This window comes from Lepisma saccharinum, chromosome 19, assembly GCF_977018435.1.
Source record: "Lepisma saccharinum chromosome 19, izLepSacc3.1, whole genome shotgun sequence".
Lineage (NCBI taxonomy): Eukaryota > Metazoa > Arthropoda > Insecta > Zygentoma > Lepismatidae > Lepisma > Lepisma saccharinum.
This window is the reverse complement of record NC_139247.1, coordinates 70,452,053-70,477,181: the sequence shown is the minus strand read 5'-3', so window position 1 is coordinate 70,477,181 and position 25,129 is coordinate 70,452,053. Positions and strand designations below refer to the sequence as shown.

Here is a 25,129-nt window from a genome sequence, read left to right as displayed (position 1 = left end):
AGAAGTTTTGTTTCATCGGGAATTATTTAGTCGCTCAAGTATGTTCAAGAATTAAATTATTAAATTAAGTTATATACCACACCTCATTTGTCTCATTTATTATTTATTTATTTATTTATTAACCAGTCGCCTATATCAGAGCGAATGCTCCAATTACAATAGGCATTACAATTTGCTATATACAATATCATTTACATAATACATAATACAAACACACAGTAATTATTACACAAAACCTTACATAAATACGAATACAAAAAGTTATACAAATACCTAGGGACATTGAATTTTCGCGATTCGCGAAATGTGAAAAAAAGATGCAATTTTGAACATTCTGCACATAACTACACCCCAAATGATGAAATATGCATGAGTTTTATTCGCGAAGTAATGCGAAATGTGTGCTTTTCCACGAAATGAAAGCTTTTTTTTGCGAAATAACCGTAAAATATCATCAAATTAATTAGAAAACACGCAAAAAAACTGCAATCGAGGTTGTGCGCGCAAACTGTCGATTTGTATCGAAACGTTTGCCTAAAGTTTGCTACCACTTGCAGCTGAAGAACGTTTTATCTTCGATCACATCAGGAAGACGCTGCAAATTTGGATTTCCCATGCACATAATCTCAGTTCGAAAATTTCGCTCCATGTGAAGCTGCATTCCTTTCTTCCCCCGAATGTCTATTCAACTTCAAGTTTCATTGAACTTGCTAGCTGTAGCAGCGATAAGATTAGTCTGTTCCCGCGCATCAAGGGAAACAATGGTGTCATTTGTGTTCAGTCATGAATAAATTTTGTTTATCATCATGTGACTTTTAACATGTGTTTGTGTATGTGCAGAAGTGATTATTTTATTTGTTGGACAGCAAGGATATCCTTTAAATACATACAATGAATAAATCACTTGAGATATGCAATTTAGAAATGAAGTGATTTTGTGTTGATGTTTTCTTTTTGATTGGAGAGCTAGGTACTTGTGTATGTGTACAGTATATAAAAATGAAGTAGTTTATCAATTTATAGCTCTTTTGTATGTTGTTTCCTCTCATGATGAAAAAGTGTGTGGCAATTTTTTTTTCCACCGCTGGTATATACCGCTGATCTAACATTTTATTTACCGCTCTCCTCAGTTTTTATTTACCATAAATTTGTCTCCCTACAAATACCAAAAGTTACACAAATACAAAAAATTACATATATATATTACAAATTTTTAACAGAGGAGAAAACTAAACGACAGAAAAAAATCTCTTCCTTTGTTTTTTCCCTTGTATTTCAGTAAATTTAAGTCACTTTTCTGCCTCGTGGGTTAATAGCGACGATTGGATTGAATTAGTGATGGGACCAATACAATGATGCATTCATGTCTTAAACCGCTCTCTTTGGCTGAGTGGTTAGTACGGGGATCCCTGATGCGAATCCCGGCATGGGTGTTCTTTCTGAATGTCCCTTCAAACATATGATCATATCATCACTCACCCTCGTCACGATTAGTCAAGAGTGACAAAAAGGCGACGCTAAATATTAAAAACAAATACAAAAAAATCGCACCCATACCTTAAGAAGGGCTCGAACTTGCGACCTGTGATTTGGTAACTATTACACCGCGAAGACCAGCTCTCTCTCCCTTTCTCGCACATATGTGTGTGCGTGTGTGTGTGTGTGTGGTATCGCCGTATACACTGACGGACGTGCATAGACCATCAAGACGAAGAATTGTTGTTCGTAACAATGTCCTCGTATTGTTGATTGATTTGTTGTTTTGAGTCCACTTTATGCACAGAAAGGCTAATTGGGACTGGACCTACAGTTTAAAGTGGGATATGAACCACTATGTGCCTCCACCGGGTATCGAACCCGGGACCCCTTGATTACAAGGCGACGACGCTAATTCCTCGTATTGTTATTAGTAGCAGTGGTATTAGATGTAATTAATCACATTTGTCTTATAAGATTGTACTTATTACGTACACTGGAAATTGATTTATTTTACTTCGCTTCTTCGCCAGTTTTGCCTAACCGCGAAGATGAGACACGCTGAGCTAACCACTCCACCTAGGAGGTCGGCTGTATAACGACAACTTTGCTACAGTTATAAGAGATGCAAAATCATGCACATAAGCTTTAATGTTACTGTAGGACAACATTTTAGCGAAAACATTGCACTGCAAGTATTTGTGCATGACACATATCTCGTCATAATGTGTCGCTTATTTAAAATAATTACTACCATATTGTGTTTCATCACTTTATAAACAGTTGTAACTAATGGTTCTTTGTAGTATATTCTAAATTTACTAACCTTCTTAACCAGGAATGCTATTCACAGGGCGTAAATACGGACAAGGGGGAGTAATGAGACAAATAGAGTATATTAGCATATCCTGCAGCCATGTAATTCAACATAAATGTTGGTGTTTTAAAGATATTTAGAGTTGACAAGCTTTATCTTTGCGGTGACCTTGGCTACTTGCGATTTGATTGGCAGACAGAATTTGTAAATTAAGAGGAGAATGACGCTCATTGGCTAAGACAGCCTGTAGCTCTTCCCCTTGCTACTGCGCAGCCGCAGTAGATCAGGGTTAGAACTACAGCTCGTCAACTTTAATTTAGATTATCTGCTATAGGTAGGGGCATGCATATTTCGTTTTTGACGAAAAACTAAATAAAAAACAATCTAAAAAAAAAGTGTTAATTTTTCATGTTTTTCAAAGGTGTGAGATGCATTTTGCTACCATATTTTGTCATGAAGTGATGCTAAACGAACTGCAAAATGCGAGATAAGCTCTTAAACACGAAATTAGGGTCTATTTCCGGACGCGACACCTTCCGAGGTCTGAATTATCCTGTGAGTTATGCAATTCACGGAAAAGTTATTAATTCTGCTGTAAATATTTGAGAAATGGACTTCTGTACTTAAAACTCTGGTAACTACGTAAATGTGGTATTAGAAGTGAAATGTTAATTTTGTGAAATAAGTGTAGTTGTTAAATCAAATTTAGGATTATATTCACAATTTTAAAACCAAAATGTTTTTTATATACCACATTTCATCCGATTTTTAACTCCTATAACACCAATTTTTTTTATATTTATCGCTTTTGAACCCGAAATTCACTGTTTTTGTACCGAATATTTGCTTTTTAAATGATGCGTCTCTAGCTATAGGTCTTTTCTACAGTTACGGCGGCCGGTTCCGATGCTAGCAAGGAAAGTGGGGAGCGGGGAATATGTCGCAGACCAACCAGATATCAGTGGTTTAGCCGAGAGTTTCGACGCGGCATGAACCTCGTTTCGACGTGAACCTCGTTCTACAGGCTTGCTTGCTTGCTTTATCGTGGCTCACACCGCCTATCCTTTGCGGTTTCTAGCCATCGGGACTGCTTTATTTCATCCGACTTCTTCTTGTCTCCTTCAGTCGTTATTCCTTATGGCACTTGCACAATACACTTTCACTCGTGGTTTTCACTATGGGAGGGTATCCTGTTGGGTATGTTACACTGTGCTCTTCCTTATTGCTTTTGTTTACATTAAGATGCTGTATTTTCGGGCGAAGCCATATAGCGTCCGCATGATGGGAGCTCGAGGCTGACTTATCAGGGTTGGGATTGACACCGGAAATGGAGCAGCTAGTCGAAGTAGGGTTTGATACAACTGTTCCCGATGGGCTTGTCGTAAGGGGCATTGGAAAAACACATGCGTTATTGTTTGGCTGGGTTCTCCGCATTGACAGGAAGTTATAGGTACCACATGTATTCTTGCCAAATGTTGATTCACCAGAACGTGACCCGTGCGCATTCTCAAGGCGAACACAATCACGGCCCGAGGCATTTTCAAAGATTGATACCAAGGTTGTTTTGTGCGTGTTCAACTTATAGGTGGTTGTGTTTTGGATTTCGTGTGCACACCATTCATCCCATTAGTGTTGGATTTTCATTTTTACTCGAGGGAGCAAGTCTGTGTAAGGCAATCGTAAGGGGGTTGCATGTTCGAGCTTGCTTTGCGTAGATGTCTACGAAATCGTGAGATTTGTTTTGATTGGAATGTTAAAGGTCACTTCTTGTCCCCGTTTTCGGAGCCGTAACGCTGCACTTTGAATTAGATAAGGAAAAATCGTAAGTTTATAGGCTGCTGTGCCTGCTCTTGACAACGTTTGGAGCACGCTCAAGGCGTCGTTCTCGTTCTCGTTATCGCCCTGGATTGGTTGCTTCCCCGCTCCCCACTTCCCTTGACAGCATGAGGATCGGCCGCCGTAACAGTAGAAAAGACCTATAGAGTAATAAGCATACTACTTGGCTGGTTTGTGTAATGCGCCATGCTTACTGCTACGATTGAAGTTATTTCCTATTTTATGTGTTAGATATTTATTGTGGAGTGTGTTTATAAATAAGTTTCAAGTAGATTAACAAGTAAAATGCAACATTGTATTAAATCTATATAGTGTCTTTTTGAACTTGATAATTGATTAACATTGAAATTAATGTTCTTGTAGTTATTAACTGATGTTACTTCTTCTTTCCAGCATTGTTTCGCCATCTCCTATCGTCGTGAAAATCAACGTCAGTATGAGCTGCGGGCTGGCTCCGAATGCGACTGCAAGGCATGGATCGAAGCTATACGATGCGCCAGGTATGTGCATGAGAATACTGTTACTATTCGAATATATTTGTGTTAATAGAATTGATTATACTGTTCGAATCTACTAATACAGAGCATTCCCTGACATTCGCTACGAGACTCGGCGGCAAGCGGCCCGGCTTCAGCGCTTGGTCTTTCCGCGACAGCCGTACGCTACTGTCTGTTTTTTTTTGGCTCTCCCTGCCTTCGCTCTCTTTCCCTTTCTGTTGACGTTGCAGACTGACGCCAGTATAATCCTCCCTCGGAAGTTGTGTTGTGTCGTGTCCGTGTGTTGAAGATTGTGGCTTAATATGGCACCACAAAAGTTTCCATTACAACAAAGGATTTATCTTGTCGAGTGTTACTTCGGAAAGAGGAATTGTGGAGAAGTGCGACGACGTTTTGCAACGAAATTTCCTGGTGTTCCCTTTCCACAAAGCACCACTATATTAAACCTCGTAAAAAAGTTTAGAGTAACAGGGTCACTTCTGAATAAAAGTGGGGAGAAAAACCCACGTGTACTTACTGAGGAAAAACTCGATGAGATAGGGCAAAGGTTAGAACAGTCTCCTCGGAAATCTATCCGCCGCCTCTCACAAGAAACGCGTGTTTCAAAAACCCTCTAGGTCCCCCGATTTGTCAGCCTGCGATTTTTATTTATGGGTAAATCTAAAAAATAAAGTATACAAAGACAATCCGCACACCATCCGTGAGTTAAAAGAGAGTATTGTACGAGAAATCGGGAGAATTACAGTAGACGAACTTGCACGTGTAAATGCCAATTTCCTTTCGAGATGCCAGGAATGTGTTGCAGCAGAGGGACATCATTTTCAACACCTTCTGTAGTCAAGGTTAGTACACAATATGAAAACTGTAATTTTAATAACCGACTGTCGCGGACCCCGTTCGCCGGGAAAGACAAGCGCTGGCGCCGGGCCGCTTGCCGCCGAGTCTCGTAGCAAATGTCAGGGAATGCTCTGTATAATATATATTCCGCTGACCTATCATTATTTTGAGTTTTGGTTTGTTTGTTCTGTGTTTTAAATTCACTTTGTGCATAGATAGGCTAATCGGTACTGGACTTGCAGTTTTTTAAGTGGGATTCGAACTACTATGTGTCCCCACTTGGTATCGAAACAAGAACATCTTTATTACAAGGTGACGACGTTACCACTAGGAAACCCTATCATATCGGTAAATTCAGTATGTGGTGAGCCAAAATGGAAACTAGCGACGGTTAAAATGTTATCGGGGACAAAAAATTATTGTTTATTTACATATATCAGAGATTTGCAACAGGTTGGGTGGATCCACCTTTCGCTATTCCGCAACAATGAAGCTTGGTAAATTCTTTCCTTCTTAAAGTCAATGCCCAAATCCCAAGAACTTTCCTCGTAAATACCTTTAAAGTATTTGAATTTTTATATATGTATTAACATGTACCGAGAGCAAGGCTTGTTTTCACGATGTTTCCCTCTCAAATAAATAAATAAATAAATAAATAAATAAAAGGTGTTTGGATGGTTGTCAAATTCTTCATTTGAAATTCTTTTCCAGTTTCCAAACCAGATGGTACTTCTTGCTAATTTTCGTATTTTCTTACAGATCTTGGCCTATAAAGCTCGCATAATATTTCATTTTATCACTTTGATCCCAAATTTCAGTTTTATGGAACAACTCATGATTTTCAACTTTTTGACAATTTTTTTCGATTTCTTTCTTCCTTTAGAAATAACGTTTTTGTGTCAACCTTATGCTCGGGTAGACTAATCGGGACTGGACCTACAGTTTAAATTGAAATTCCAGCCACTGTGCAATGTGACAGAGATTTAGTCCTAATTGAATAGAGACAGCAAAAGCTTTCCCGATGCTGTCGCCTCGTAATCAAGGTATCCCGTGTTCGATCCCAGGTGGGATCATGAATTTAAATCATCTTTAAGTACACATAATCTAGACGGGACTGAGCCTGCATTTTAACGTGGGATCTGAACCAGTATTTGCATCCACAGGGTATCGAACCAGAGATGCCTTGATCACAAGGCAAGGCAGCGATGTTACCACTATGCCATCGGATGGGCCCAAGCACTTTGCACAGTGGCTTCGGTTCTTACTTTGAACTGTAGGTCAAGTACCGAGTTGCCTATACGTGTATACAGTGGACTTAAATTCAAGCTATCCACCGGGGATCAAACTCATTTTATTTTCATTACAAGGAGACAACTTTAGTCACTGGGCTATTCAGGGCCTTACCGTATTCCTGCAATCAGAGATACGTCACCGATGATTTTACCAAAATAATAATTATGAAATCTTAAATATGGTAAGATTTGTAATAACTGTGTTGCTTCTTCGTTCCAATAAGCGCCTCGCCAGATGGCGTGGAGGTTCGGAGCAAAGAATCAACGTGTTCTTCCTTCTGATGCCTTTTCATATTTGCAGCTTCAACAAGCTTCTTCTTCAGAAGGAGGAGTTGGAGCAGAAGCATCTTCACCTGCTGCAGATCATCGAGAGCGAGAGGACGTCCAAGTGGCAGTACACGCAGCAGTGCGAGGAGCTGACTTCAGAAATCAAAAAACTTAGATCAGAGGTAAGCCACGGAAATGGGTCTACAGTGTGTCTCGTAAGTCTGTACCCGAAATGGTTCTCGACAGGATGGCACCCTTCCGAGTTACGGTGCGACATTACCTTAACACACGGTTTCCCGCATAGTGGACTGTACGCCAAGGACAAAGTGGCTTCCAAGGAACCCAGATCTCACTCCTCTCAATTTGGGTTTGTAGGACCACCTAAAAACAATGATGCACACGGTCATAATTCAGAGCATTGTTCATCTAACTGAACTGCGCAGGCGTGTCAGAAAATGTCTGCGACTGTGATCCATAAAGTGCTGGAGGAAAGGGGATTTAGTCTTCAACTGTGTATGCGATACAATGGCGAATACTTTCAACAAACTCTGTAATTCTACATGTTTTTCTCCTGTGGATCCAGACTTAAGTAACACCCTTTATATAAGTTGAAAGCTAGTAGAAATTGCAAGAAGATGATCTGAAAATCTCATGAAAATTGACTACAATATATTCTTCCCTTTCTTCACAAACTCTCTAAAAATAGTATTGGGGACATTCCGTGTCAGATCAATCACAGTCTTGACCTCACCAGTTCTGATTTTGATGAAATTTGGTATAAATATATTTTTTTTCATAATTTTGTGAGATGGCATACTGCTCGACATACGTCAATAGTGCTCACGTGATGCTGACGTCACGAAGACAAACGAAAAGCGCAGGTCGCAAACTTGAAGACTTTCTTCATCAATTTGTTAGTATTACTCCTAAGTACTTGAATGTAGAAAATGATACGAACGAGTTGTTATTAGATTTTGATTATTACCTAACACTTGGTTTCGGCCTATTAGCATATATTTAGTTTTCTCTTTGCTAACTTCCAAACCTATCTGTTCAGCTGCCCTACTAAGTCAGACATCCTACGTAACTATACTCCATGAGGCCTTAGAAAGATCGCTTCGCGGGCTTGTAGCAGACGACAATATGGGGGTGTGTCTGCGAGAACCAATCAGGTCCGTGAACGAGCGAGCCCGGTTGCCACAGCTAGCTCGCTGCACCCTTCTGGAAGGGTGAGTGACCTCTGCCTCTTGCTACCTCGGCCTGTTTGTTCGGCTGAGGAGCAGACGACACCAGAGTATCGGCAATAGTGTGCGAGCGACGTCTGCTGTTAGCCCGCGAAACGCTCTTTCTAAGGCCTCCTGCAGTATATAAATAAGTATTAAATAAGACGAGAGTTAGTATCCTTGATATGCTCAATTCCTTACCTCGCCTGTCTCCATTCATGTATGTGTTATTAACTTTGCTGTTGCTGAATTTTCCCTTGGCTCTTGCAGCTGTGTGCACTGAAGAAAGAGTGGCGGCCTGTGCCCAGCACGGTCACCCGCCAGGACTCGGTGGACACGGACGAACTCAGGAAGATCAAAAAGGTTCAGAGTTTCTTCAGGGGGTGGCTGTGCCGCCGGCGGTGGAAGCAGATTGTGGAAGAGTACATCAAGTCTCCCCACGCGGAGAGCATGCGGAAGAGAAACAGGTAAGACGGGTTGCCCCCTCCTCCTCCATATTAACTTGAAGTGGGATCTTGTCCTCAAAAGTGCAAGACTCTACTCTCCTCATAAAAAGAAGCATTTCTAGTGTTCGGAACGGGAATTTTAACTACTTACTTTTCAAATGAGTAACTGTAACCAGGGTTGTTAGGGGTCCAGGAATTTTAAATAAATTCTATTCCTGTCCAGGAGAGAAAATCAGCAAGCGTAAATGGGTTCTGGACCGTAAATAACCACTTTATCTGTGAAGTATTTAAATACGGTCCAGGAACCTTTTTTTCGGATCAATTTAAATACGATCCAGCAATTTTTTTCCTTATCAATTTAAATACGATCCAGGAATTTTTTCTGATCAATTTAAATACGATCCAGGATTTTTTTCCTGATCAATTTAAATACGATCCAGCAATTTTTTTCCTGGTCAATTTAAATACGATCCAGGAATTTTTTTCCTGCTCAATTTAAATACGATCCAGGAATTTTTTCTCCTGATCAATTTAAATACGATCCAGGAATTTTTTGCTGATCAATTTAAATACGATCCAGGAATTTTTTTCGGATCAATTTAAATACGGTCCAGGAATTTTTTTTCCTGATCCATTTAAATACGGCCCAGAAACCTTTTTTGCGGATCAGCTTAAATAGGGTCCAAGTTTCGTATTGAAATGAAACAATACGCAACTTGGACCGAATTTAAATTGTGCAAGAAAAAAGGCTCAGATTCTGTTGCGGAACCTTTTCAAGTGAGCAACTGTAACTCTGCTCCTTTTCAAGTGAGCAACTGTAACTCTGCTCCTTTTCAAGTGAGCAACTGTAACTCGGCTCCTTTTCAGGTGAGCAACTGTAAATCTGCTCCTTTTCAAGTAAGCAACTGTAACTCTGCTCCTTTTCAAGTGAGCAACTGTAAATCTGCTCCTTTTCAAGTGAGCAACTGTAACTCTGCTCCTTTTCAAGTGAGCAACTGTAAATCTGCTCCTTTTCAAGTAAGCAACTGTAACTCTGCTCCTTTTCAAGTAAGCAACTGTAACTCGGCTCCTTTTCAAGTGAGCAACTGTAAATCTGCTCCTTTTCAAGTGAGCAACTGTAAATCTGCTCCTTTTCAAGTGAGCAACTGTAACTCTGCTCCTTTTCAAGTGAGCAACTGTAACTGTGCTCCTTTTCAAGTAAGCAACTGTAACTCGGCTCCTTTTCAAGTGAGCAACTGTAACTCTGCTCCTTTTCAAGTAAGCAACTGTAAATCTGCTCCTTTTCAAGTGAGCAACTGTAACTCTGCTCCTTTTCAAGTGAGCAACTGTAACTCTGCTCCTTTTCAAGTGAGCAACTGTAACTCTGCTCCTTTGCAAGTGAGCAACTGTAAATCTGCTCCTTTTCAAGTGAGCAACTGTAAATCTGCTCCTTTTCAAGTGAGCAACTGTAAATCTGCTCCTTTTCAAGTAAGCAACTGTAACTCTGCTCCTTTTCAAGTGAGCAACTGTAACTCGGCTCCTTTTCAAGTGAGCAACTGTAACTCTGCTCCTTTTCAAGTGAGCAACTGTAACTCTGCTCCTTTTCAAGTGAGCAACTGTAAATCTGCTCCTTTTCAGGTGAGCAACTGTAAATCTGCTCCTTTTCAGGTGAGCAACTGTAAATCTGCTCCTTTTCAAGTGAGCAACTGTAAATCTGCTCCTTTTCAAGTGAGCAACTGTAACTCGGCTCCTTTTCAAGTGAGCAACTGTAACTCGGCTCCTTTTCAAGTGAGCAACTGTAACTCTGCTCCTTTTCAAGTGAGCAACTGTAACTCTGCTCCTTTTCAAGTGAGCAACTGTAACTCTGCTCCTTTTCAGGTGAGCAACTGTAAATCTGCTCCTTTTCAAGTGAGCAACTGTAAATCTGCTCCTTTTCAAGTGAGCAACTGTAACTCTGCTCCTTTTCAAGTGAGCAACTGTAAATCTGCTCCTTTTCAAGTGAGCAACTGTAAATCTGCTCCTTTTCAAGTGAGCAACTGTAACTCGGCTCCATTTTAAGTGAGTTCATTCATATAAAGACTTTATTGCGAATCTTTGTCCGAAAAAGACCCTGTTAGAGGGTGGAAACGTTACGTTTTTAGTGTATATATATTTTTATACAATGAATTTTGCCTTGGTCAGCATTTAAATGTTTTATTAACATGGAAACAAGGCTTTAACAGTGTTACCATTAACTCATCAAGTTTCATCAAGAAACGCCTCAATTGATGCATTAACGTAGAGCTCGACAGACGAAGAAATACTCACTTGCATCCAGGGTGGGAAAAAATCATGACTTTTATTAAAAAATCATTTTTTATTTTTTTTTATTTAAATCGATTTTTTATTTTAATATACATGCTTAAAATTGCTGGTATCGTATCAATCCCTAAGATTGTATATTTATTTTTATTAAAGTCTCTCTGAACGCTTCACGTTGACCAGGGCATTCACTTGTTTTTCTCAGTTGTCTCAACCTCTGAGGCATGTTTACAATGCACAGTGTTGTGCCATGCAAACCTCCTGAGCATTCAGGAAACAGGTAATACTTCTGGTTATAGAGTCAGCAGTTTGCATGGTAGCAATTAAATAACACGATTCGGCATAGAGGAAGAGCTCGATGGCCTAGTGATATAGAGGTGAGACAAGCTGAGAGGGGACTGACGTTTGGGATTGAGTTGAGAGAGACGAGGTGGTCAGCAAGGCAGTAGGTCAGAAGTGGAATTAATTGCATAAACAACTGGTTCAGATCCCCTCATTCTTTAGAATGACACGGCATGGGTTTACCATACATATACGTAGATATGTTTTTTTTATGGAAACGCTTTGCTAGTAAATTGGCTCTGTAAGATATTTGAACAATTTGATTAAAGCAAATAAAAGGATATGTAAATATACATTTTTCAATTTTTGATACTATATATATAGCTATATATGAACATGCTATGGAATTGTTTGTTGAATGTGTTAATGAATCTATAATACATAATTCCAGTAACTTCTCTTCCAGTTCAAGTAAAACATTCTGTATGTACACTATAATTGTAACTTAAAGTATTGTCATAAACTTTTGTCTTATCCTTTAATATCTAAGAAACTAAAAGTTAAAATATACAAAACAGTAATTTTGCCTGTTGTATTATATGGGTGTGAAACTTGGTCCCTTACATTGAAAGAGGAACATAAATTGAGAGTATTTGAAAATAAGATCCTTAGGAAAATCTTTGGACCTAAAAGGGATGAGGAGACAGGTGAGTGGAGAAGGTTACATAATTTAGAACTACATAATTTGTATTCATGTCCAGATATTATTAGAATAATTAAATCAAGAAGACTTAGGTGGGCAGGCCATGTGGCACGAATGGGAGAGGAAAGAGGAGTTTACAGGATTCTTGTTGGGAAACCTGATGGTAAGAGACCTGTAGGAAGGCCAAGACGAAGATGGAAGGATAACATTGAGATGGACCTAAAGGAAATCGGTAGGGATGGAAAAGAGTATATAGATCTTGCTTAGGATAGGGACAGATGGAAGGCCTGTGTTGCTGCAGCCATGAACCTTCTGGTTTAAGATGGCTAGAGGGTTAGTTAGTTAGTATTGTTTTAAGTGTTTGTAGTTGAATTTTGGGAATTTCTTAAATTATAGTTCGCAAGATATTAGCTGCCATGTTTATTTACAGTTTAATGATATTGATAATATTTATGGTTTAACATGAATAGTATTTTGTATATTTTTTCTACAAAAAATATTTGCTATTTTAGCCTATAAAAAATATTGAATTTTAAATCAAGAGGATTTAAGTGTGTTACAGTTTACATCACCTTTCGTATCAGCTGCACCACATTACTACATATATTTTGTTTCCTCCCTTTTCGTTTCTTAGGGATTAATAAACACCATTAAATGATTACCAGATTAATGTACTTTCACCAAAAGTGATTCTGATATCTACAAAATCGTTGTTTACGTTATTCTATAAATTATAATTTATAATAAATAATTATTTATTTAAGGTATTTTAAACTGGTGATTTTGTTTAAAAAAATCACCTGATTTAAATCGCTATTTAAATGCTTTAGACTCTAAACCTGATTCTTGGCAACGGCAGAAAGACACACTTGAGTGCATCAATCGATGCATTTCTGCATTTAGTTTCCTGTGTGTGTATCTTCAAAACTGTCCTTTATATCTTTAATTTTTTATAGAGTTGCCCTGGCCTGGGCATGAGTATTTTTTTACGAGCATCAATTTCATCATATCACTAATCTCCATCGTCGCGATTAGCCAGAAGTAGAAGAAAAGAGGCAAAATGAACCTAATTAATCAATCATTTCCCGTTTGACACCTCGCCCACGTACTAAGTTTGCCGCTTGATTGCTCAATCTTTATCCGTTGCCTGCACAGAATACGAAATCGCTCCTCTCGGAGAAAACTCGTTCCCAAACTCGGCACGCATCTCAGCCTAATACGTCCCGAACACCTATTAATTGTCCCCGCCTGCGGTGAGCGCTTAACATGACATCTCGCATTTTCCCGCCACCAGGAATTTCAGCTTCCGCCAGAGCGGCTAACAAGATAATCATCTTTCGTTCGCTAAAGATGGCTGCAATTCCCAGAGCTTTAATTTGTTTCCTTTCGCTATCGCCCCCCAGGGGGGCCTTAGTGCGGGGAAACTAGAGACAAGACCATTTGTGCCTGATTAAGAGGGCGGTGTTAAGTTCGCCAAAAGTTTTTCAGCCAAACGTTTCCCCCGACCGCTGGGGCAATTGCCCGCCAACCGCCTTGTGTTTTAGCGTAAGGAAACGCGGGACTTCTATCTCTACGTGGTATAACTTTTGATAGTTGGCCGCTAGAGGCCACTACGGGTTATGCACTTCTTTTCGATCAAACGGCATTTGTCCAAAGAGAAAAAAATTGGTTAAAGTTCAATTTATGTCTACGCAAGTTCCAGTTCCGCGGAGGCACATTGAGGTAAAGATACAATTTCAAACTAGAACTCCTTTCCCAAGTTGCCTTTTTATGCATAAAGTGGACTTATGGCGAGGTCGGGATTCGAACCCGGGTTGGAAATTCAATGTCTTGGTCGGTTTGTAAATACTGTAAATGCTTCTTACAACATAGTGAGCCATTATTCGTTTGTATTTTGCTCAGGTTAGACTGATTTGCTTTATACCGGGTGTCCCAGAAGTCTTTCCCTGATTACAAACTTGATTCATATCCGCTATATGCAATGTAGAGATGTGAAAGCGGTGCCAAAATGTTGGAAAACTAACCAAGTTTTTTTGTTCCAAGTTTCAGTAATGTGGCTGTAGTGTAGCAGTGTCAGTGCCAAGGAATCCGGAATTAATGCTCTTGACATCGGGTGGCATCTTTCCGTACAGTGTTTCTTGCACTTGACAGGATTTGGGAATGAAGATAAATTCATTTTTTTAAATACCAACTTATTGATGGCAGATATTCTAGACGAAAGAATTCTGTGCATTTGAAAGTTCCTCTGCACTGTTATTGGTGACCGGGTCTCGTGATACCAGAGGACATGCTGAGCTTTTTCCTGATTTGTGAACATTTCCGGTTTTCTGGGCACTGACACTGCTACACTACAGCCACGTTACTAAAACCTGCAACAAATAAACTTGGTTAGTTTTCCAACATTTTGGCACCACTTTCACATCTCTACATTGCATATAGCGGATATGAATAAAGTTTGTAATCAGGGAAAGACTTCTGGGACACCCGGTATTACTTGGTTTCCTGCCACTTTAGACTAGCCTATCCTATCAAAACATTTATGAAGGTGAACTGACAAACAACACCCAGGCCCTGGCCGGAATTCAAACCCGGGACCCCTGGCGTCGTAGGGCACTGTGCTGCTAATCACTACACTGATCGTGGACTGAACTGGCGGTTGACCTCCGTCAGTACTTTTTGCTACATAGTAGGGGTAACATCTCTCTCCCGTCACACCGTTGCCAAGCGTAAGTCCGTTTTTGTCAATTGTTTTATTGGCTTCTTTGTACAGTGTTTGGGTGTTTTGTGTACTAATTTTTCGTGCTTTATGTACTAATGTAAAAAAAAGGTAAAATGCTCCCCTGTGCTTAGCACCACGCCATGAAGGCGTATAGGAAGTGTGGGGGTAACGCCCCCCCCCACTTTCTTGATTCGGTCGTGAGTGGAGGTGATGTGATCAGCATCACGCCCCTGACCGCCTTTACCCCCCAGGGTTTCCCCCAGGTGCCCTTGTCATTCGACGCTGGGTGGGCGCCGAGGCCGCTTCCAACGTTAGAAAAGTTCCCGGATTTGAACCGGCCGGGGATCGAACCCGGGACCTTTAGCATGGTAGTCAGACGCCTTACCGACTATCATGTTAGTATTGTACAGCTTTTATCGAATAACGGCCCTTTCGCCTTTTACAGAATGTTTGGCAACATTCTCTGTATCCGACGCTAATTTGTTTCGTCCTGCCAGAAACTTTCCGTGCATTGCGACTCGAAAATGTCCGATGTCAGTCGAAGAGAATTCAACTGACCGCAGATTCGTTCTTTCCCAGCCTCCAGTTGGAATCGCGATCGGTATAGGCCACGAGAGTCGGTGTAAGACTTTCAAGTTCTTCCTTTAAAGTCGTCTAGCTTAACGAGGGACGCTAGTGGCAACCCTGCCACTCGCCCGTGTAAGTTTGTCCACAACGATCGTCTGCTGTGTTGGGTTGCATACATACCGGTTAGTTTATGAGTGCTCATAGCTCAGAAACTAAGTGCTTTCGAGGTAATGTTTATGAGGGAAAGTTACTTGTCTTTATGATATCTACCAGCACACAGTCGTTGTTGAAGTTGTTTCAGTACACTCTTTATAGCAATAGCTTGCCCGCTACAACTTTTAATCGAGATAATAGAATTTTCACTTTGCTCGTAGTTACAGGGTGACAAGAAATAACCCGTACAAAGTTTGGCGTATCCTGCCAAGAATGTAGGGTACCGTAGCCAAATAATTGTTGTGTTATTGGATTCTCCATAGTCTTTTGTAACTGTACCTGTTGTTTCGGCTTCATAACGATTACTTTCTTTGTGTTTCAAAATGTCAACCAAACGCAGTGCAATTTTGGAACTGTGGCGTCAAGGAAAGCGTCAATGTGAAATTGTTCGTTTGCTGGGTGTTCCAAAAATGACAGTCTCAGACGCAGTTCATCGATTCAAGGAGCTCGGCCATGAAGGCGACCGTCCCGGAAGAGGAAGAAAGCCTACCGTCAACACGTCCCAGAACCGCAAGATCATCAAAAAGCGAGTTCAGCGAAATCCGAGGGTCTCCATGAGAAAAGTCGCCCGTGAGATCGGGATCAACAGCGAATCGGTGCGGCAAATGGCGAAAAAGAACCTCAACCTCAAGGCGTACAAGCTCCAAAAAGTTCAGCTCCTCACGGACGAAAACAAGCGCCTGCGACTCAAAAGATGGCGCCTTCTGAAGCGCCGGGCCGCAGGTCAGCGATGGGAGCGCATTCTCTTCACAGACGAGAAGCTGTTCACCGTGGAGCAGGCGCACAACCACCAAAACGACAGGACCTGGTCTGCAGAGGCTCCCGGTACCTCAGCCATCGTCGAACACCGCCAAAATCCGCAGTCGGTCATGGTGTGGGGCGGAATTTGCGCAAGCGGCAAGACGCCCCTGGTTTTCGTGGATCATGGGGTCAAAATCAACCAAGAAGTGTACCGCCGCGACATTCTCGAGAACGTCGTCCTTCCGTGGGCCCAGCAGCACTTCGGCGATACGCAATGGACATTCCAGCAACTCCGCTCTGGCCCACTGGGCGAAAATGACTGAAGCGTGGTGCAGAACCCATTTTCCGGACTTCATCGCATCGATGGAATGGCCACCCTACTAGCCGGATCTCAACCCAATGGACTACAGTGTCTGGTCGATTTTGGAGGCCAGGGTATGTGCTAAACTCCACCACAGTTTGGAGTTGCGAAGCAATCGCTGCGTCATGAGTGGAACCGATTGTCGCCCTAGGACCTGCGGCCCATCGCCCAAAATTTCAAAGCCCGTTTGGACCTCTGTACCGCCGCCCAGGGAGGCCACTTCGAAACCGGCTGAACATCATGTTCCTAAGGTCCCATGTCATTGTTCTTCAGTGTTGTTTTGCTCAATTGTTTCGGTTTAATAAATGTATGATCACAAACATTAGTACGGGTTATTTCTTGTCACCCTGTATATTAACTAACGGTGACGAAGTTGAAAAACTTTTTCTATTCATGTTCAGTAGTTAATTATCAAGAGTTCTCGTATTTGTCATTTAAATTAAGTCATCAGTAGACAGTTCGACATAGTTTGTACGTTTCGCAATGTATTTCTAGCGTAGTTTGCCCGTCAGCAAATTTGCAGCCTTTTTGAATACGAACAGAATGTCTCGTGCTTGTTGTTCGCAGCAATTGTAGGCAGTCTTTTGGTTTGTCTTGGTTTTGAGAAATGTCAAAATAAGCATAATTTTTTGTACTTTTCGGAATTTATTTTGCTTTAATTGCAATTTCCGTTAAGACTAGTTACACATGTTTCATTTCTCCTTGTCGAGACTGCAGAGGATTAACCAAAATGTACGATGCCTTGTATAGCCATACGTTGTCAGCTACAAAATGTAATATACATAATGGAATTTTCACTTTGTTCCCAAGATGAACGGCTGTTCCATATCTCTGTAAAAGTTTCCCCCATTGGGGAGATTCGTTCGTGTGACCTCTGGCACTTCCATCAGCAACGTTAACCACCATACAATGTTGTTAGTATCTCTGTTCATGATGTTTGCTGCTTGTAAATTGAATTTGTAAATGAATTAGTACATAGTATAAGATGTATCCATTCCAAATTATGTACGTTTACTTTGTTGTGATACGCGCCCATTATTTTGCCTTCACGCTCCCTAAAATCATTCCACGCCTTCCTAATTCGAAAGTTCTTGCATTCGTTTCTGAAAGAGGGAATGTTAAGGTCGAAAATGGGCCAGAGACATCACTGGTGCATTTCGCAAACTCGCACACCTCGAGACCAGTGATGTGCCGTTCACTATAAGTTTACGTCTACATGCGTTGTCTACACGAAATCTACGCGTAGATTACATTGGGTTGTAGTTTACATAGACTACGTACACAATCTAAATTGCTTTAAAATTAATTTTCAAGGCTTTCATGAAAGGAAAGTGACATTTTCAACTATATTTGTTCCTAACGAACTGAAAAGAATCCAATTTACAACAAAATTTCTCTTCTCTTCTATCAACTATGGAAGAAGATAAGTAGTATGCAAAAAAGAACAACAGATGGCAGTCGTGAGGCAAAATTAGTATGTTTCTCATAAAGCACTAGAATATTTCCTACGTTATGGTTTTTTCCTTGGTGAGAAATTGTTCGAATTGGAAGGGAACGTATGAAACGTTTTCCTCGCACATCAGCAACTGATACGCAATATTTTTTTGTTTTACTTCCACGGCGCCCTTTGCTGAGTTATCACCTTTCGGAATGTTGTTTACATAGATTACCTCATCTACGTATATAAAATAGTCTACGTGTAGAATGTCGACTATCGTTGTTTACGCGTAAACGCACAACACTGCTTGAGACGACAAATCGTGACTGGTTGCAGGGAGTAGAGTGATTTTGCTCAATGATATCTTTCTCAATTTCGTGGAAGTTCATGTAGTGTTATGTGCATTTTTTTTACTTAACAGTACAGGTATCAGCCAACCAGGCCCGTACCTAGGATTTTTTTTAAGGGAGAGGCAGGAAGATCCAAGAATGTGGAACAGAGATCCGAAATGCTGTTGGAGAATTAGATGTGACCACCAAAACTATGGTAGTATTGCAGCTAAGCGCACAATTACAGAGTTGCAACATTATGGTCCAAAGTACCAAACAACATCAACTCACCGTTCGTCTCCCTTCCTTCCCACACAATCATCAAAACAGTCTCTTACAGACAAAAGTTGTCACACAGCGTATAGCTTGGTGCTTATTGTTTACATTAAGTTCTCAGAAGTATACGAATAGTACAGAGCGTTCGTTTTGGCTCAAGGCCGAGATAGTGCGTGACATGGCGCAGGTGCCGGCATTTTCTTACCCGTAGCGTCTTGCTTATTTACGCACATATCTTTAGAACGTATAAACATATATATCTATGTTGCATAACTAGTACTAACCTGTTTGAGTTGGTGTTTTAAGTCCACTTTATGCACAGTAAGGCTAATCGGGACTGGACCTACAGTTTAAAGTGGGATCCGAACCACTTGTGCCTCCACCGGGTATCGAACCCGGGACCCCTTGATTACAAGGCGACGACGCTACCACTGCGCCATCGGGGAGGCCCTAGTACTAACCTGTGTTTTGAGAGTTGTTCAAAGTTGTTCACGCGCTATCTGGGCCCAGAACCAAAACGAACGCACTGTATTGTACTCCGCAAAGTAAGTGTTTCAAATTACCATACATTTTCTTACGCCAGCACCATTGAGCAGCCATGATCATTCTATGTTTACAGAAATAATATATTTATAAATTGAATGATGCGTATTAGCAATAAGTCATAGAAAACCAGGACTTACTGCAATTCTAGAAAAGACTGGAGAGGAATAAAACAAATGGACTATTCCGACTAAATCAGAACGCCTGGTAAGTTTGTATCAATGTTTATAAAATTTAAATTACCATATATTGCATACTATTGGAGCCTGCCTCCCTCCACAAACAACCCATTCGATGAGGATCTTGCGATTAGCCAAACGTTGAAGAAAACTGACGCTAAATAAGAAAAATGCAAGTCCACGTTATACTCTGATAGGCTAATCGGGACTATATCTACAGTATAAAGTAGAATCCGAACCAGTATGTGCCTTCACCTTCTATCGAACCCGGAACCCCTTCAATACATGGCTACAACATAACCACTACGTCATCGAGAAGACATAAATACCGTCCTCCTTTGACTTGGATTGTTTACTTACAAGATAAATCTCCTAATACAATTTATGCAACTGTAATAAATATTGAAATTAACTCTCTGTTTGAGCCATAAAGGAAAACTTGCATTATTTGTTCCCTACCATGCAAATCGTGAGTACCTATCAGTTACACGAGCTCTGAAACCAATGCACATTGTTTTAAAATCGGTAGCCAATTGTTGAAGTGATTATGGGATTATGTGCTGCGGATATTCATTATCGTTCTTGTTCTGTTTTGGTATTACACAGCTTGTAACACGATGACTCGTGAAAAGAAGGTTTTGTGGTTGTGTTGAATTGGTGAAAGTGCTTTATCATGGATTGTAATAGTAGCTCGTTGGAATGAGGTCATGGGAAACGAGTTTAATCAAATATGTGGGGTCATGAATTACGGCCAGTAAAAAGCTGAGCGCAGAAATTTATATGCTCTAAATATATGCAGGAAAATATTCAATGAAACCTTAAAAAATATGCAACAAGTGATTATGCCCTAATGAACTCTTGCTAATTTTCATACCCGCTTCCCACGAACCAAAAATAAATACAGGGGCGGCCGCTACACACAAGAACAAGTGGTTCAGAAGAACGGTGCAAATGTGTGACCCTGTGGACTGAAGAGGTTACGCTAACAGAACCAAGCCTAAAGCTAGTCTCACACGGTGGTTAAGTAGGGTCCCCACTTCCCTACCCACCTCCGACTCGAAACTACCATAAGATTTTTTTTACGTCTTCAGTTCGCGAAGGCAGCAAAAGGGGTCTCACAACACGATCCTTAAAATCGCATCTTTAAAAATGGCGACAGCACAAACACGGTATACCACTTCGCAAGTTTAGATGCTAATAACTGCTGAAGATTTGCGAAAATAATATTTTCTCTTAAGAGAATAAGAGAATAACATTGACACTGTTGAAAAATGTAGCACATGTAACCCGTGGCAATGAATGTGAGTATATAACATACGATATTTCCAGTTGATATGCTACTTTACGGACACACTATGATAAAGTTGCATTACCCGTATATTACGATAGAAGTTCTATATTCTAATGAAACCCTTCTCGTACGGTTTTGAAATATATCCCCCAATACGAACTAGTCAATTAAATGACAAACTTCACAACATTCGAAGTGCGAAAATTGTGGTGTTTACATTAAGTTACCATATTATATTTATATTTCATTGACACTTCTTTGCTCCTAAAATACTTATTGTGAAATTTAGTCCATGAAGAACTAAATACAATTCATAATATCACATAACATCAGTCATTTGTACATACATACGTATGTGGCTGTTCAGTGTTCACTGTTTACTTCAAAATAGTATTCGCGTCGGTTGTGAAAGTAAAATGACAGTATCACAGTAGGAAATCTAGACATACGAACTATTTATTTAAAACAATAATAATTAGTAGACTCTTCACTCAACATTCAACAAATAAAATATTCGCCCCAATCATTTATATAGCTGTATTGGTCGAATCTTTTTCTTCTTTAAGCTGCCTTGAATAAACAGTCGAACATCTATTGCCTTTCTTCTTCTTCCTACTTCAGCTGCTCAGCGTGCTCCTCAATTCTGATTGGTAGTTCTATGGTATTAACGATGGATTTAGAGACGGTTTCTAATTCTGTCGGGAACACGATCGTTAATTAACGAAGCTAGAAGTCGATGGCGAAGTGAGGACGTAACTAACTGCCGGGTGAGACTGGCTTAACAGACCTAACCTACCAACGTAGGCATTCCGCGTCTGACGTCAGAAATGAAGGTTGGTATCGCGTTGTGCGATAAGGGAGAGACAAGCCCATGACATCGGAAATGGGACAAAACTTCAAGTAAATGTACACTCTATCTCGAGAATCTGTGGAGTACGGCCGCTCATAACGGTAGAGAAGGGTAGAAAGTGAGTGAGCGGAGCAAAGCAAAGCAGTTCGAGCTGCTGCAAGCGGCTGGTAGCAGCAACCGCGTTTTCCCCTCCATGCACTCACTTCCCCTCTTACGCGTTCATTGATCGTGACCTCTGGAGTCACTACTTGCGCTGAGGATTTGTTTTTACGGTCGCTTGCCCCAGAGATTCCTGGAACAGTGTTCAGCTGTAAATTTTCCTGCCCCCGCTCATGGGCGTTGCAAGGGGGGGGGGGGGGCAGGCCATTGATAAAAGTTGAATAGTAAAAAAAATAACAATAATTATTATTACCACGGTTATAAATGTTGTCATACAATAATACATATTATAAACTATTAAAATAAATTCGAAATTTATTATTGTTGTATGAATAGGGAGACTCCAACCACCATACAAGTGATTATCCATCAATACTATTTCCCATTATTGCCGGACCCTTTGGCCGAGTGGTCATAGTCTGGCGAGAGCTGCGATACAAGGAAGTTGTGCGAACGCTCGCTCGTACAACTCCCGATCACGCGTACGCGTAGCCAGTGCTTTAAGTAAGTGTCTTGTGGAAATTAAATACATAGACGTCAAATGGCGATTAAAAGGGTCAACACTCTGAAAATTAATTTCAGCAACATCAGAGACAAACCCACGTCGACGGGATTACACCAATGGATAAACGACACATTGAAACTAACACCGGATCAGGTCGTGAGTATCGAGTTAGATCACTTTAGAAAATGTTTGTATCTGAAGCTAGTTTCGAAGCTTGTGTGTGAACGGTTGTTGAATCAATCGAATGGATGTTATGTGTATAATGATTCGGAAGGTGCCCATGAGGTTTTAATGACATGGGCGGACAGTGCAACAGTAATAGTTCGACTTCATGTGATCCCAAGTGAATTAGACGATGACCCGATACGAGTAGTGTTGAACCAATATGGAACCATACATACATTAGTAGATGAGAAGTATAATGATGATCATATATATCCAGTACGTACGGGCAGAAAAATTGTAAAGATGACCTTGACCCGTTCAATACCTTCTTACGTGTCTATAAGTGGAGGGAGGTATTGGGTCACACATAATGGTCAAGCTAAGACTTGTGCAGCGTGCGATTCCCAGGAACACTTCTTCAATCAATGCCCCAATCGACAGCGATCATCAGCAAGAGTGGGTGACAATTCGTATGCAGGAAAAGTCCGACCCATCCCGTATAACCTGAACAGCACAGAAGAAGTGATCACCAGTGAGCCTACAATACTCTCGGGTGTAACGACCAAGAAACAAAACGAACCACCTGCATGTGTCAGTTATGAGACAATACATGGTGTTCCACAAATGTCGACCAGAAAAGAACAAATCGCGTCAAATGAGGAAAGTACTGAAGAATTTATGGAGAGTTCAGTGTCAACCAAAGACGACGATCCCAGTTTGCCGATCACCAACACTTTTAAGGAAAGAGAACCAAGGGAAACACTTGAAGATGTACCGACAACAGATGAAAATACCTTGCAGATGACTACCAGGGACCAGTCTCCAGCACGTTCATCAGAGCAGATCGCATCATCACCTACAGTGGGGAGGCAGAGACGGAGGAGGAATCGTCGCGTCGAATCGATCAATGGCCCTCCAGCAAAGAAACCAAGTGAACAACATTCCCCTTCGCAAGTGAGGGATAACCTGTCCCAAAGTGTACCCAACAATCTGGAAACAACCCTTGCTCTTGATGATAAACATATGAAGAATGGCTCTACAGAAAGTCTGTAAGTACTTTTGTTATCCAACATTTGACATAAAAGATGTGTTATTAACTAGAAGTGTTCATGTTCCCTTCTCTCACCCCCTTTTGTTGGTATTGAGTGCAAGAGAAGGTTTTGTTTACGGGTTAAGTTAAAAGATATATTTAACAGAAATGTTAGTAACGGGTACTTTTTGGTGTGAATTTATATTACTTATCACGAATAACCTAGATTGGAATACCATAAACGATATGGCGCAAGAGACAATATTTTATTTAGCCACGATTAATATGAATAAATTTCAGTATATGATGTTTGAGCAGGTGATTGGTGTGAAATATTCCATACATCGCCAGAGTATAAAGTATAGCTATTTTTTTTTGTTATATTTTAAGAATCTTTGTGTGTAAGGTAGACCTAACAACAGTAAAACAATGTATATATTTAACAGTATTGTAAAAGCAAGTGTTTACATATCCATAGTGATGCTTACCACCATTAGACTTGCTAGTATAAACATAAACAAACTACAAAACAAAACAAAACAAGGTGCATTGGGGGACTTTCTAATTCAGTCCGCTATAGATATTGCTCTCATTCAAGAAGTAGCAATAACTAATTATGAGTTACCCGCTAGTTATATTGTCTATAATAATTCCACATATTCAGCGCAAGGAACAGCTGTATTAGTTCGAGACAATATGCCTGTATCAAATGTAGAATACCATCCGAGTGGTAGAATTACAACTGTACAAGTGGAAAACCTGTGGATATGTAATCTGTATGCGCCTTCTGGTAGTAATCAAAGGCAGCAACGCAATGATTTTTTCGCAACTGAAGTAGCGACGGAACTTCAAGGTAATAAGCAACATATTATTTGTGGAGGCGATTTTAATTGTGTTTTGTTGCCAAAAGACCAGCGCCCTGGATTTAATACATCCAATGCGCTGCAACAGTTGGTAACTGGGTTTCAATGGAAAGATGCATGGGACACTTTGCACCCAACAAGTGCAGGCTTCACATGTGTAAAGGATGGGGGTGCTTCACGGTTAAATAGATTTTATGTTTCACCATCAATTATCCCTAATATCACTAATGTTAATATGGTGCCAACTTGCTTCTCAGATCATAGTTCAATTATAATGGCGGTAAATATGCAACTGCCAAATATACAATATGGGTATGGATATTGGAAAATGAATGTATCTTTATTTGATGATCCACTTTTTGCTGACAAATTCCAAGGGAAATGGAAGTATTGGGAACGATTAAGGGCGAAACAAATAAATATAATTAAGTGGTGGGATGAATATCTAAAGCCAGCTATCACACGATTTTGTAGACAATATAGTAAGGAACGGAACCAGGATTGGAATAATAAATACAATTTTTATTATAAAGTGTTGAGAGAGCTAACTGATGAAGGGGTAAGAGGGGAAAAGTGCAACAGAACATTAAACAAGTACAGGCAATATTGTTGCAATTACACGCGCAAAAAAGAAGTGGGTGCAAAATACGTAGTAAACTTTTACCTTTTGACCCTCTTGAAATGGCCAATATTAGTCATGTTCTACATGAACGTAATCGTGGAAAACGCCAAACGATTCATAAGATAATAGACGAAGATAATTCTGAACATAGTAATGTGACTGACATAAAGGAAATCTTTTACCGCGCTTATCACTCTAGATTTCAAGGAACAAGTTATGATCCAGCTCAGGAACAAATATTTTTACAACAAGTTCAGGAAATTTTTTCTGTTAATGACAACTTGCGGATTGAAAAGACCTTTACAGCTGCTGAGGTGTACGA

At 40.4% G+C, this 25,129-nt stretch overlaps 1 protein-coding gene across 1 annotated transcript in view; it reads left to right on the top strand.

Moving 5' to 3' along the window:
• The window catches only part of LOC146003054 (ras-specific guanine nucleotide-releasing factor 1-like), a 501,359-nt gene that overhangs the window by 362,937 nt on the left and 113,293 nt on the right, over positions 1–25,129 (top strand). Inside the window, exons 3-5 of the mRNA XM_083141219.1 lie at positions 4,523–4,629; positions 7,057–7,204; positions 8,516–8,712. Of these exons, the coding sequence (XP_082997345.1) occupies positions 4,523–4,629; positions 7,057–7,204; positions 8,516–8,712 (452 nt within the window). The remainder of the gene's footprint in view (positions 1–4,522; positions 4,630–7,056; positions 7,205–8,515; positions 8,713–25,129) is intronic.